This window comes from Sardina pilchardus, chromosome 16 (assembly GCF_963854185.1).
Source record: "Sardina pilchardus chromosome 16, fSarPil1.1, whole genome shotgun sequence".
Classification (NCBI taxonomy): Eukaryota; Metazoa; Chordata; class Actinopteri; order Clupeiformes; family Clupeidae; genus Sardina; species Sardina pilchardus.
In genome coordinates this window covers 18,299,048-18,311,994 of record NC_085009.1, presented here as the reverse complement: position 1 = coordinate 18,311,994, position 12,947 = coordinate 18,299,048, and the positions used below count along the sequence as shown (strand labels likewise).

At 45.2% G+C, this 12,947-nt stretch overlaps 3 protein-coding genes across 5 annotated transcripts in view; all 3 read right to left on the bottom strand.

Moving 5' to 3' along the window:
- Positions 1–3,214, bottom strand: part of LOC134059946 (E3 ubiquitin-protein ligase TRIM39-like) — a 33,708-nt gene extending 30,494 nt beyond the window's left edge. For all 3 annotated transcript variants that reach the window (XR_009935096.1, XR_009935095.1, XM_062516503.1), the window contains exons 1-6: positions 3,141–3,214; positions 1,839–2,620; positions 1,395–1,490; positions 914–1,147; positions 374–521; positions 212–238 (exon numbers count right to left, since the gene is read on the bottom strand). Coding sequence is in view for 1 of the 3 variants with exons in the window: in XM_062516503.1 (XP_062372487.1) it covers positions 212–238; positions 374–521; positions 914–1,147; positions 1,395–1,490; positions 1,839–2,444 (1,111 nt within the window). In the remaining 2 variants the exon portion in view is untranslated. The remainder of the gene's footprint in view (positions 1–211; positions 239–373; positions 522–913; positions 1,148–1,394; positions 1,491–1,838; positions 2,621–3,140) is intronic.
- Positions 3,215–4,380: 1,166 nt separating this feature from the next.
- On the bottom strand, positions 4,381–11,902 carry si:dkey-46i9.6 (E3 ubiquitin-protein ligase TRIM58). The gene is made up of 7 exons (XM_062516205.1): positions 11,839–11,902; positions 9,277–10,228; positions 8,156–8,251; positions 7,350–7,583; positions 6,455–6,602; positions 6,330–6,356; positions 4,381–5,273 (listed from the first exon to the last, which is right to left on the bottom strand). The coding sequence occupies exons 2-7, from the start codon at positions 10,195–10,197 to the stop codon at positions 4,714–4,716; spliced, it is 1,986 nt and encodes a 661-aa protein (XP_062372189.1). The 5' UTR covers positions 10,198–10,228; positions 11,839–11,902; the 3' UTR covers positions 4,381–4,713.
- A 532-nt stretch (positions 11,903–12,434) lies between these two features.
- The window catches only part of btr12 (bloodthirsty-related gene family, member 12), a 12,931-nt gene continuing 12,418 nt past the window's right edge, over positions 12,435–12,947 (bottom strand). The window contains exon 8 of the mRNA XM_062516670.1: positions 12,435–12,947. This exon is cut by the window's right edge and continues 746 nt beyond it. The gene's annotated coding sequence lies outside the window, so the exon portion shown is untranslated.

The following is a 12,947-nucleotide window of genomic DNA, read 5'->3' as shown; positions in this document are numbered from 1 at the left end:
GCTGAATAGAAAAAATGAATTTGGTAAGCGGAATAATAAGAAGAAGAAGAAGAAGAAGCCTAGGAAGAACAGTACAGTGCATTTTCATGCACTGTAATAAGAAGAAAAGGAAGAACAGTACAGTGCATTTTCATGCACTGTAATTAACTTAGCTGAAGGTTTTCCCACAGAATATGAATATTTGTATACACTCTAAGGAATGACAACTCACCAAGAAACTTCTGGATTCTGCTCATCTCTGCCAAGCAAAGAGCAAAGTACAGGATTACAATAGAGCTAGTTGGAGAAGGATATATTACAAGACACATACATTTACCTTTACACACATTCAAAATATCTTTTAAAAAAAAGAGGAAGTGGAAATTCATATTACCCAGAGTTGTTAGCTTCTCAAGCTCAGCCTCTATCTCTGCCGTCATGGTCACCTGGATATTCCTCAAACTACCCAAACTGAGGTCTGTATCCATAGTAACATCTGTCCAGTCCCTGATTCCTTTCGGGACAGGGTCTGAAGGACAGCTCTGGAGACGGGAATGGAAGTAGTGGTCGGTATTTAGCATGAAGTACTGTAGGCTATTACCCAGTTACTGTGGTCCTATCCCCTATTTCAGCCTTTCACACATGGCTGAGAGTGGCTGTCTGGCAAGTTAGTCCGTGAATTAAAACATGATTTATGTACCCTTTCAGTCAGTTGTCTTTGCATTCACGTCTCAAGGTTAAACATCCTGTTCATATTATGCTGAATAAAGAGCATTTTACCATAAAACAGTTCAATTCAATATTCACTTCAAACTTATTCTTGAAAGCATAACCACACAAATGAAGGGTCTAAAAGGGTCTCCAAATGAGATGGAAAAAAATAATAATATTGTGGATCAGTTTAAACCTGTCCCATCATGGCATGTGTGCTGACCTGAATAAACTGAATGTGATCCTCTTCGTCCTCCAACTTTCTCAGCCCCGTCACGATGTCATCAAGTTTCCCGATCTCCTCCTCCAGCTCCCGCCGCAGCTCCTGCTCTTCCTCGTCCACCCTCCTCCTCCTCTCCTCTAGAGGCCCGAGCGCCTCCTCCTCAGCCCTCCTCACGGCCTTCATGACCTCCACAAACACCCCCTTCAGCTCCTTCATCTCTGCCTCTATCTGAGTCTGCAAAACAGCAGGTTCCACCGTGAGACTAAGTCACTGCAAAACAGTACATACACTTCTGTATGCTGCTAATGGATTTAAATGTGGTTAAGCATTATTATTTTAACTAGCTTTGGATGTAAATTACTCAACACAAGTGAGTATTTAGTCGTGAAGTGAGCAGTTGCGCAAAACATACATGAATATCTGATATTTTGTCTTACACGTCTGATCAGATCTCAATATAGTTTGTCATATTTTCCATTACCTTACAGTCCAGAGCCAAGTTCTGAAACTCTTTCAGTTTATTTCCCCTCTCCTGGATTTTCTCTTTAATGTCGCTCTTGATTTTCCCCCACTCAGACTAAATATAGACACACACACACACACACACACACACACACACACAGAGAGAGAGAGAGAGAAAGAGAGAATAACTTAAACTTAGCACATCAACCTAATGTCAAGTCAAGATACGACACAGGGCCCTTCTCATTCGTCTTTTTATCTATACCCCCTTCCTTCCTCGGTTCCCACTGATCTAGATAAAGAATGATGGGGTGGCAACAATGGGATAGTCTATCCGGTGTTCTTTATTGATCAGAGGGAACGAGCTGGAGGACTGAGGAAGGAAGGAAGGAAGGGAGGATAGATAAAAAGACGAATGAGAAAGGCCCATAGATGCAGTTGAATCACGGCATCCCCCCCATACCTTCTTCCTGTCCCGGGCCGTTTCCATTGGGATGACCACATCTCCCTCCTCCACACACATAGCGCAGAGGCAGGCCCTGTCCTTGCCCTTGCCCTTGGTCCGGTACAGCTCCAGCGCCCGCCCGTGAGTCAAGCAGGCCCTCTGGTCCAGATCGGACAGCGGCGCCACCAGCTTGTGCCCCTTGAGCCTCGGCCGGTCCGCGTGCGGCCTCAGGTGCGCGCCGCAGTACGAGCTCAGGCACACCAGGCAGGACTTGACCGCCCGCAGCCTCCTGCTCGCCGGGCACAGGTCGCACGGCACCTCGCCCGGTGACTCGCAATAGGCATTGGCCTGCACACTCCGCAGCGCCTCCACTTCCTCCGCCACCAGAGCCTTCAGCACCACGGTGACCTTCATCTGCCCGCTGCCGCTCAGGAAGCTCTTACACAGCGGGCACGTGATGTCGTTGTGAAGCCGGTTGCGGTCCAAGCAGCTGAGACAGAAGGTGTGGCCACACACCGTCGTCACTGGGTCTGTGTAGAGGTCCAGGCAGATGGAGCAATGCAGGTGCTGGTGGTCTTTCTTGGAGGGGTCCAGGGAGGGGAGTACAGGCGAAGCACAGGCCATTTCCGCAGTCAATTTTTTGCTTTGTTTCGCTTCGTTTCGTTTCGTTTCGTTTCGTTTCGTTTCGTTTCGTTTCGTTTCGTTTCGTTTCGTTTCTTTTCTTTTCTTTTCTTTTCTTTTCTTGCCTGGTGGAGGTGTACTTGTCCTGTGATACCCGAACTAGGAGATGATTATCTGATCTGTGCAGGAGAAAAAAGACAGGATTGCAGACTGGTTTTACGAGTGGTACGGGTTGTATAATAATTGACTTCAACATTCGTTGAATCATCTGGTCATGTTATAGTTTTATAACAAGTCTTAGCCTATATTTGATTTGATCTTTGATCGGATTCGTCCTTAGCTTCTCCCAAAGAACATTTCTTCTTCAGATAAATACAACCTATTCCATTTCTCCCAATAATGTTTCAAAGTTATTTCCTGAGAAATATAATATAAATAGACTACAGACTATCACTATTTAAACAGTGGAATGAACTAAAATGGATAGAAAATCACAGCATACAGATAAGCTACTATAAACCTTGAGACACACGGTAGTACAGTATAGGAAACAAATGATTGTTTACACATCTTTTGCATATGCATACTGTATGTTGCAATATAATCTGAAATAAGAAACTACAGACATGTTTATCTCTGTGTTGTCTCCTTGAGCTCAATTGAAAAATGTTCAGAAGAGAGAGAAGTAAGATACGGTACCTTGTCTCTTTGGTTTCTGTCTTCTGAGGTACTTCTCGTTTCTCGTTCTGTTGCGTGACGTGCTTATATTTCTGGTCCAAGTTTCATTTCTATTGAAACAAGAGCCAAAGCCTGTAGGGCTGGGTTTGTCTCTGCCTGATCATATTTGCATTGGAATTTGCATGAGATTGTGTCGTCTTTATGAGAGTCTATTATCGTCACTTTTCAATTGAGAAATTCTTTGTTAAATATTAACTGTATTGAAACTCACAGATACTGTTTTCCAAAGTGTATCTCACAGATATCCATACTGCTTTTAGTCCAAAGAGTTCCATGACAGCACAGGTCCTGACTGTACTATGATGAACAGTAGGTCATACTTTTAAGTTGTACCCAATCAGGCTTCAGACAAGGTCATAGTACTATAACTGCTGTAACATGTTTTAAATGATTTCATCTCTGCCTTAGACTCAAGAAAATCTTGTTGTGCACTTTTTGTTGACTTATCCAAGGCATTTGATACAGTTGACCATAAAATACTGCTGCTTAGACTGAAGGCAATAGGTTTCAGTGATTCAGTGTTACAATGGTTTTCTAATTATTTAGTAGGCAGGACACAGTGTGCCTCTATAGAGAACTATCAGTCACCCCTACTTATCATAAAAGCAGGTGTCCCTCAAGGGTCAGTTATTGGCCCAATCCTGTTTTCTTTGTATATTAATGATCTAGGTAAAGGCCTAAATCCAGCCAAAGTACATCTGTATGCTGATGATACCATCTTATACACTATTGGTTCCTCTATGCAAGACGCTCTAGATTCTTTACAAACTGCCTTCATATCCATTCAGAATGCTTTGTTGCAGTTAAAGCTAGCATTAAATACAAAGAAAACTAAGTATATGATATTCACACGCTCAAGGTCATGTCCTGATGGTAATTTAAGCTTTTATGAGGTGTCGTGGGCCTAACTTAATGAAACATCGGTGAATGAGGGTGCCCACTTGATAACTCCAATGACATGCTGTATACCGTATACTGCTGTAGGATTGGCCATTTGGCTTGTGCTTGTGACCATTGGTTGACAGATTGGTGGTTAGCTTGCTTCTTTAAGTTAATTTTGGACAGGGGCTTCTTAATGTGTTTCTGCCTTGGATTTTGGCACAAGGGATTTTAACATCTAATCCTGTGTATTAATGTAATGCTTGCTTTTGTTTTGGATTTGGGTCACCCCATTTAAGACAAGAGATATATCAGACCTGAACTGAATTTACTGTATTTTATTTTGTAACATAAACAAAGATTTATATATATATATGTACTGACAGGATCAAAAGCTCACTAATTACAACATCTTAAACCATCTAAATTATTTCAAGATCAATTATAAATACTGCTGTTTTACCCATGCATGGCAGTGAAAACATCCTTAACAAATTCTAACAGATCAAATTATCATTTCTACTCAATAAACAAACAAAAACAACCTTTATGAAATAAAAGAAATATAAAGACAAACAACTTCAATCATTAAGTACAGTAGGTTGAGCACGTTAAAGTGTTAATCGTTTTGGATTTCAGAGTCTCGGGGCGTCATTCATTCCAGGCACTGTTTGATGAGGGTTTTGTCGCTGGCGGGGCCGATGGCGATGGTGTCCGAGGCCTTGTCGCAGCAGTACAGGTAGAAGAAGGGGTAGAGCGTCTCCTGGAAGCTGTCTAGGAAGGTGTGGAGGTGGCTGCGCGCCAGCACGTCGTAGAAGGAGATCTGCCCCTCCTCGTAGTCCACGTAGACGCCGACGCGCTTGAGCTTGGCGGGCGGCGCCAGGAGCAGGGGCGGGCTGGCCGAGACGCGGTACTCGCCGCCCTTCTTCATGGCCAGCGCCCAGTAGCCGTGCGCGGTGCTGACGGCGATGCGGCCCTTGCGGTTGACGGAGGCGCGCGCCACGCCCAGGTACCAGTCGTCCTTGTCGCCCACCTGCACCTCCCAGTAGCGGCGGCCCGCGGCGATGGGCTCGCGGCCCAGCGCGATCACCACCGTGTCGAAGCGCTCGGGCGTGTCCGGCAGGTCCTGCCACGAGCCCAGGTGACGCAGCTGGCGGCAGTCCTCGGACAGCTGCAGCCACGGGTTGGCGGTGTCGGGGTCAAGGGTCACGTCAACTGGAGAGGGAGAGAAATGACAGAAAATACGCCATGAAGGACTCACAGGGCAGTAGAGGCAGAGAAGTGTAGAAGAGAGGGTAGTGGGGGGAGACAGTGAAATGTGACAAAGAGAGAGTGACAGAGTAAAATGAAGTAGAAAAGTGGAAGGGTGGTATGTGAGAAAGAGAGAAGTAGAGAACAGTTAGAGAAGAAAAGAGGGAGATTTTTATTACTTTTAGGGAAGTATTGTGCTGATGTGCTGAATTTATAAGATGTTCACAATCAAAGGTGTATTCGTTGTTGTATTATAGGTCACTATATTCTATTCTTGCCATAATAAGGGGACCACTGTCCCAGGTATCACCATAGAAAGCATCCTTAAGGGCTCTGGAGAAGATGTTTGTAACATTGAAACGTTAATCAATGTTTTACACCATTTAAATAAATAAATACTAAAGAAGACGTCTGCGTTGCACCAGCGTCCCTCTTCCTCTCATACACTATCTGTCCTGGCCTGGTTGCACCAGATCGACACTAAACTGCAGAAACGCAGAGAACCTTCCTTTGTCTATCCTTAAGGGGTTTCTGTGCTGTCCTGACATTTTTGTTTGTTTTAATTTATGGCGAGGTCTGCAGAGCGGCATTGAGTTTGGCTGATTGATTTTATTGAACCGGCTCGTTTCCATCAATAGCAGTGGGTAGATACTGGGTCGAAGGGGAATAAAGACAGGATGAAGGCCTCATGTGGCAGAGGGAGAGAGTCGTGAACACGAACAACTGCCAAGAGTGGTGGAGAAGGAGAGAGAGGGGGGTTGCAGTGAGAAGACGAAAAAACAGAGTGGAGGACAGATGGAATGTGTGGGAGAGATGTACGACACACATACGCACACACGCACACACACAGACACACACACACACACACACAGATAGACCCACACACAAGCACACGCACACACACACGCACGCACGCACGCAGACACGCTCGCACGCACCCATGCACACACTCACACACATACAGTACAAACACATACACACATACACACATACACACATACACACACACACACACAATACCTAAATGCTGCTGGACTCTCTTCAGCTCTGTTTGGAACGAAAAACAAAACAAAAACACAATTACTTGACATCATTATGATAGCTCAATATTGAAATGTTCTTTTTTTTATGAATCGAATGCCAACCGTTAGCAGCCAATTTCTCTATTTCCTCCTCCAGTGTGTCCTCCAGTCTGGACACGGCGCGCCTGATGGTTCCCACACACTGATCCGTGTGGACACTGGTCCCGGACCAGTCCTTGGTGGGAGGGTGTGTGCAAAGTGCCGGAAATTTCTGCGGCACAGAGAATAGGAGTTGTCAAATTCTGATGAAGAAAAAGGTTGTGGGGTGTATCTAGGCTGAGTGAACCCTGCCTGAACTTCCGGCGAATTTGGATGTCGCCCGGCAGCTCAGGCTGGAAACCTGCACATCTACATCCTCTGTTCCCTGCCAGAACCTTTGGCTACAATCAGAAACTAGCTCATCCAAAAAGACGCACCGGATCGTTGATCTGATCTGGTTCAAGGATTATCCAAGCATAGAGTAATTTGAAAGATCACGCCTCTTGTGCAGTAGAAATAAAGCACAGACTACCCATACTAATGTTCAATCTTAAAAGACTGAGCTTAGTATGGTGATAGCCAGACTAGGGTTTATCCACAAATAGGAATAAATCTGATACACGTCCACCTCTAAAGTCAAGAAGCAATGAGAGGGGAAGGGGAGCTGTGCATGGTGCAGGCAGCAGCATCCTGAGCATAGGTCCCACGGGGACTCTGGGTCGATTCCTTCTGCCGGTCAGTTCCCAATCTGACCCCCCCTATTTATCTCGTTCCTGTCACTCTCTAATGTCCTATCCACATAAAGGTCAAGAAGCCCCAAAAATACATTTTGGAAAAAGCTAATGTACAAGTAAATAGATAACTAAGTGAATTAAACTAAGAGGAATATGTGTCTTCTGCCAATTACTCGGATCGGATTTCAGAACCTTCTCCTCAAACTCACTCTGCACACCTGTCTGTCCACCTGTGCCCGTCTCACCTGTAGGAAGTGGATGTGGTCTTCTGTGCGGGCCAGGTGCCCAAGGTCGGAGTTCCTCTTGTGCAGGTTGGCGATCTCCTGCTCCAGCTCCATGATGAGGCCCTGGGCCCAGCGCTCCGTCTGGCGCTGCTTCTCCTCGATGGCCAGCACCAGCTCGGCCTGGGCCCGCTGCACCGCCCGCACCAGCTCCGAGAACACCTGCATGCTGTCCTCGATCTCACGCAGCGCACTGGACTGGAGCACGGGGGTGACATGGGACAGAGTTACGATGTAGCATGCTGATATGGTAGGCTCTTTCCTATGTTTTCACACACTGAGGAAGGCAGAGCGCCGAAACGCGTCTGTGTGAATAAATGGTGAAAGCTTATGCATAGTGCGGCCTGTTTTCTTGTTTTCAATGATAGTTTATACTTTGGTCAGCACTCTAAAAAAATGTATGTCTTGAGTGAAGCCTGCTCCTACCTTTACGAGGCTCTTTCCTATGCTAATACACTAAGCTATGCTATTTTATGCTAATGCTATGCTAAGCTATTTTATGCTATGTTATGCTATGCTATTTTATGCTATGCTATGCTATGCTAAGCCATGCTATGAGTATGCTATGCTATACTTTGCAATGTGTGGTTAAAATAGTGTGCTCTAGTTTTCCTTATGCCCCCACTCAAATCCCAGCGCTGAGTCAGAAATAGAGCGAACACATGACTTTCACTGTTCATGTACATACTGTTCTTCAGAGACTTTGAGTTTGGGGGCTGGTGTCCATGAGAGCATCAAGAGGGTTGAGAGCATTTAGAGAAGGAACTCACTTTGTTGAGCTCTACTGAGCGCTTGATCTCCTCCACCTTCCTCTGCCGCTCCTGGATCATCTGCAGCACCTCAGCCTCTGCCTTTTTCAGGTGGGTCTGTTGGACAGAGGAGCACCACCATCATCACTGGGCGCGGTTACATGAAACTAACATTCAGATAGACGGGTTACTCTGAGAGAGAAGCACCACCATCATCACTACGAACTCATATTCAGATCGACGGGTTACTCTGAGAGAAGCAACACCATCATCACTATGAACTCATATTCAGATAGACGGGTTACTCTGAGAGAGAAGCGCCACCATCATCACTATGAACTAATATTCAGAGTCTGTGGTCACTGGAGTAATCGCTCAAGTATTTGCTGAGAGTAATGTTCAGAAAATGTGTATACTATAAAAACATGATTTGGAAAATGTATGAGTACACAATATGACAGCAAATCCACATACAATGTCCTTTGTAGATATTTGAAACAACAACTGCTGTGGCATCCATTAATGAAATCTTGCAAGTGATATAAAAACTGCAAGACATAAGTAAGGTGTTACATATACAATGCATATACCATTATGTGAAATTGTACTTATTTATCTGATGCCCTTGAAATATGAATGCACTGTATGATTGTGCTTTAGCACTGCATTCCTTGCAGTGAGAAAATACATAATCTGTGTGCAGGTAAGTTTAGTGTAGGTGGTGAGTCCTGCCCCTGCTTTCTGAATGTGGGATTCACGTCTTTGATTCCCATTTTATGTGTAATGACTCATTCTGGCAGTGATGGTAATGAAATGAAAATGTGAAAGCATCATAAAAACATGGACACACACACACACACACACACACACACACACACACACATTCTCAAACACACACACACACACACATACACACACACACATACATACACACACACATACACACACACACACACACACACACACACACACACACACACGCATTCTCAAACACACACACACACACACATTGTCAAACACACACACACACAAACACACACACACACACACACACACACACACAAACACACACACAGTCACACACACACTCTCTCTCTCACACACACACACACACACACCCAGACACACACACACCCACTGACCTTCTTCTCGGCCCACTCGCGCTCCACCGGTATGGTGTAGTGTGCGCGGTGGTCCATCTCGGTGCAGAGCACGCAGACGATGGTCTGGTCCTTCTTGCAGTAGAGCTCCAGCAGCCTCTCGTGCTTGGTGCACATGCGCTCCTCCAGGTTGGCCACGGGCTCGATGAGCTTGTGCTTGGTGAAGCGGGCGCCGTGCGACTTGATGTGCTCCTCGCAGTACGACGTCAGGCACACCAGGCACGACTTGACCGCGCGCAGCCGCATGCCCGTGCACACGTCGCACGACACCTCCTCGGCCCACGGCGGCGGCAGCAGCTCGGGGATGTCGGCGAGCAGCTCCTCGCCGGGAGGGGGCGCCACCGGGGGCGGGGGAGGGGGCAGCGGAGGAACGTCCAGCTCCTCTTGTTCCACCTGCGGCTTCTTCTTCAGCTTTGGCACCACCTGTTGTGTCTTCTGTTGTTGTTGTTGTTGTTGTGCTTGTTGTTCTTGCTTTTGTGTTTGTTGTTGTTGCTGCTGTTGTAGCACTTTCTCTGGCTGTTTTGGTCGTGGTGGTGGCTGCCGTTGTTGTTGCTTCTGTTGTTGTTGTTGTTGTTGTTCTTTTTGTTGTTGTTCCTCCTTCTTCTCCTCCGCCTCCTGCTCCTCGAGCTCCTTCTGCTGCTGCAGCAGGCTGTTCTTGCGGCGCACGTCCTTGAACTGCTCGGCGATCTCGCGGAGCACGGTGTTGATGCTGGTGTCGGGCTGCTTGTAGAAGGTCTTCTTGCACATGGGGCACTGGTAGAGCACGCTGGTGCGCCAGTAGCCGCGGATGCAGCCCACGCAGAAGTTGTGGCCGCACGGGATGGACACGGGGTTGGTGAAGACGTCCAGGCAGATGGAGCAGTGCACCTGCTCCTCGGCCAGCATGTTAGACGGGGAAGCCATGTCTGAGACACACACACACACGGAGAGAGGCCTGGGGAAAGCCATGTGGAAGACAAACAAATAATGTTATGTGTGTGTAAGTAAGTTACTTTATTTGTGTGTGTGTGTGTGTATGTGTGTGTGTGTGTGTGTGTGAGAGAGAGAGAGAGAGAGAGAGAGAGAGAGAGAGAGGGAGAGAGTGTGTTAATGTGGAACACTGTACAGTCTGTGACAACAAATGTCCCATGCAGACAACATAGCCTATTAATTTACTAAATTGCCATTTTTAATATATGTTAGTAATATGTTAGTAGGCTTAATGTCTATGACCAGATGCAGTCTCCTCAGAAAATGTCTATAAAAGTTACATGATTTGGAAATGTATGTATGAGTACAATATGACAGCAAATCCACACACAATATCCTTAGTAGATATGTGACACATCTAACTGTTGTGGCAAACATTTGTGAAATCTTGCAAGTGATGTATAAAACCTGCAAGCCATAAGTAAGATGTCACATATACTGTATATGATTCATACAATGTAACTCTGTCAAGGCAAAGGAAGTAATGACCGAAAGAAAGCTGACTATTAAAAAGAATGAAATTCTCATTTCACGATAATGAAACCAATAACTTACTGTATTACATTTAAGGAATTTTGCATGGATATGCCACTCACCGAATTAACTAGACAATATTTGGGAAAAGTTGAACTGAATTCCAGACACAACTTGTTGAAATGAATAGATACTGGAGTATTATTATTATCCCAAACCTCCACAGAAACGTTTGACCTACATTTTGGCATATTCAAAATAACTCTAGAAGGAGTGCCTTGCTTCAATTATCACACCACAGGCCGATCTGTTTTTATTACATGACATCAAAGAGTAGAGACTGGCGGGACATCAGAAGGTGATAAAATACATATCCTTTCCAACGCTGTAGTCTATTAGGGCTTCCCCTACCTGGCCTACTTTTGGTCACAAGCTAGCAACAATATGGCATATCAGCACTATATACATATCGCAGCTAAATTTACTAAACTCATTTGTATTTAATTAGCAGGACCTCTGTCAGCATATCTGACCCACCGCCCCCTTGCGACTGTTTATAGAATTTGAGCTGTGAGTTTAGGAATATGTAGAAGGTTGGCTAAACATAGCAACCCAGCATTAACGTCCTTCCAAAAATACAAGGCCCCCACCACAGTGGCCGTCTGCCGCACTCTCCTCACAACATGCCACCTGACGGAGAAACGTGCTGGAACTTGCTCCATTCCATCTGAGCCATGCATGTGACTTGGAGCTCTCAAATCAATTTGACCTCAGCATGTTTTTAATCATTGATTGAGCTGGATTTTATGGGGAAAAAAGGCAACAACAATCAGCACAGTCACCTTTCTCTGCAGACACTTGTGAACACTTGCCAACACAGATCAGGTGTCCCATTTCCTTTCAAAGCGGGTTCTCTGTTTCAGAGAGGAAACCAGTGACATGCACTAGCAACAGGCTACCACAGCTAGCCTTGCTAACTTCCATTGACAATATAATCTGTAGTAACCACAAAACTATAGTTTACCAAAGCAAAAAAGTCATAAACGATCACTCTAACAGCACCACGGATGAGTGTGCATGTGAGTTTTGCAGGGGACTTACCCAGAGAACTGCTCCCGCTCAGGGACAGAGTTTACAGTGACCGCTTTGGCTGGTGACACCCTACCACAGCTGACACACGGCTCGCACCCCCCAAAATATTCCCCCCGTGCCACCCCTCACCACCCCTACCCCCCACCCTGCACTGTAGCCTTCTCTCACCCCCTCCACCCCAACCCAGAATCTGATTTACTTCTGTCATGTTGACTGGCCTCCACAGCCATCCAAAGGAACTGGTTTAACCCCTTGCACACAGGTCCAGGGGGTTTTCCTTGCATGTCTTCTCCATCGAGAGTTTATCTTTCTGTTTTCTGTTTTTCTTTCCTGGAAACTAACTTGTTTCTCTCATTCAGCCAAGCGATGACTGGGATATATACTCTGCCTATGTGTCTATCTGCCTGTCTCTGTCTGCCTATCAGTCTGTCTGCTTGCTTATTTTTGTTTATCTGTTTATCTTGCTTGTCTCTATTTATCTGTTCACCTGTCTGTATGTCCGCTTATCTGATTTATGTGCTTGTCCGCTCATATGTGCCTGAAATTGTACTACTTTACACTAATACGTTATACTATATGAAATTCACATACTTTTTTTGTTTTTTGTTCGTGAAAACTTTATTTTAAAAGATGGCAAAAAGTTCAGTACAGTTGAGTCCAGTTTAACCCGTATTAAGTACACGTATCAATACACAATAAGTAAGTACAACACTAAAAATATATTATCTGAAAAATAAAACAATTATATTAAAAACAAAAATCCAAACTTTTGTATCCCAAGATGATTATTTATGATTCGGTGGAGATGGATAGATATTGATGTTGCAGTGTAATAGGGATGTGTGCATTCCTCACACATTGACTGAAAACAGGGCAGTGGAGATCAAACGAAAGCCTACAGTCACAGGAGTACAAATCGTATGTCACCTTAAGTCACCGTATCCCGTCACCATATATTGAACACGCGTGTTGTTGGTAATGGCAGTACAGAGCAGATGGGTTCATAGTTCGTGTTCATAATAGTGAAAGCCATTTTATGAAAAACTTTGTTTTTCAGGTATTTTTTTATTAGATATCATTACCACATTAGAAAACCCATCTCCTATACGTCACCCATT

What these genes read in the sequence shown, in the direction of transcription:
- si:dkey-46i9.6 (XM_062516205.1), bottom strand. Translation starts at nt 10,197, where the DNA reads ATGGCTTCCCCGTCTAACATGCTGGCCGAGGAGCAGGTGCACTGCTCC. An exon ending in GCTCAGTAGAGCTCAACAAA is followed by an intron (nt 7,584 to 8,155) that starts GTGAGTTCCTTC and finishes CCCGTGCTCCAG; the next exon opens with TCCAGTGCGCTGCGTGAGAT. An exon ending in AGAGAAATTGGCTGCTAACG is followed by an intron (nt 6,357 to 6,454) that starts GTTGGCATTCGA and finishes CGTTCCAAACAG; the next exon opens with AGCTGAAGAGAGTCCAGCAG.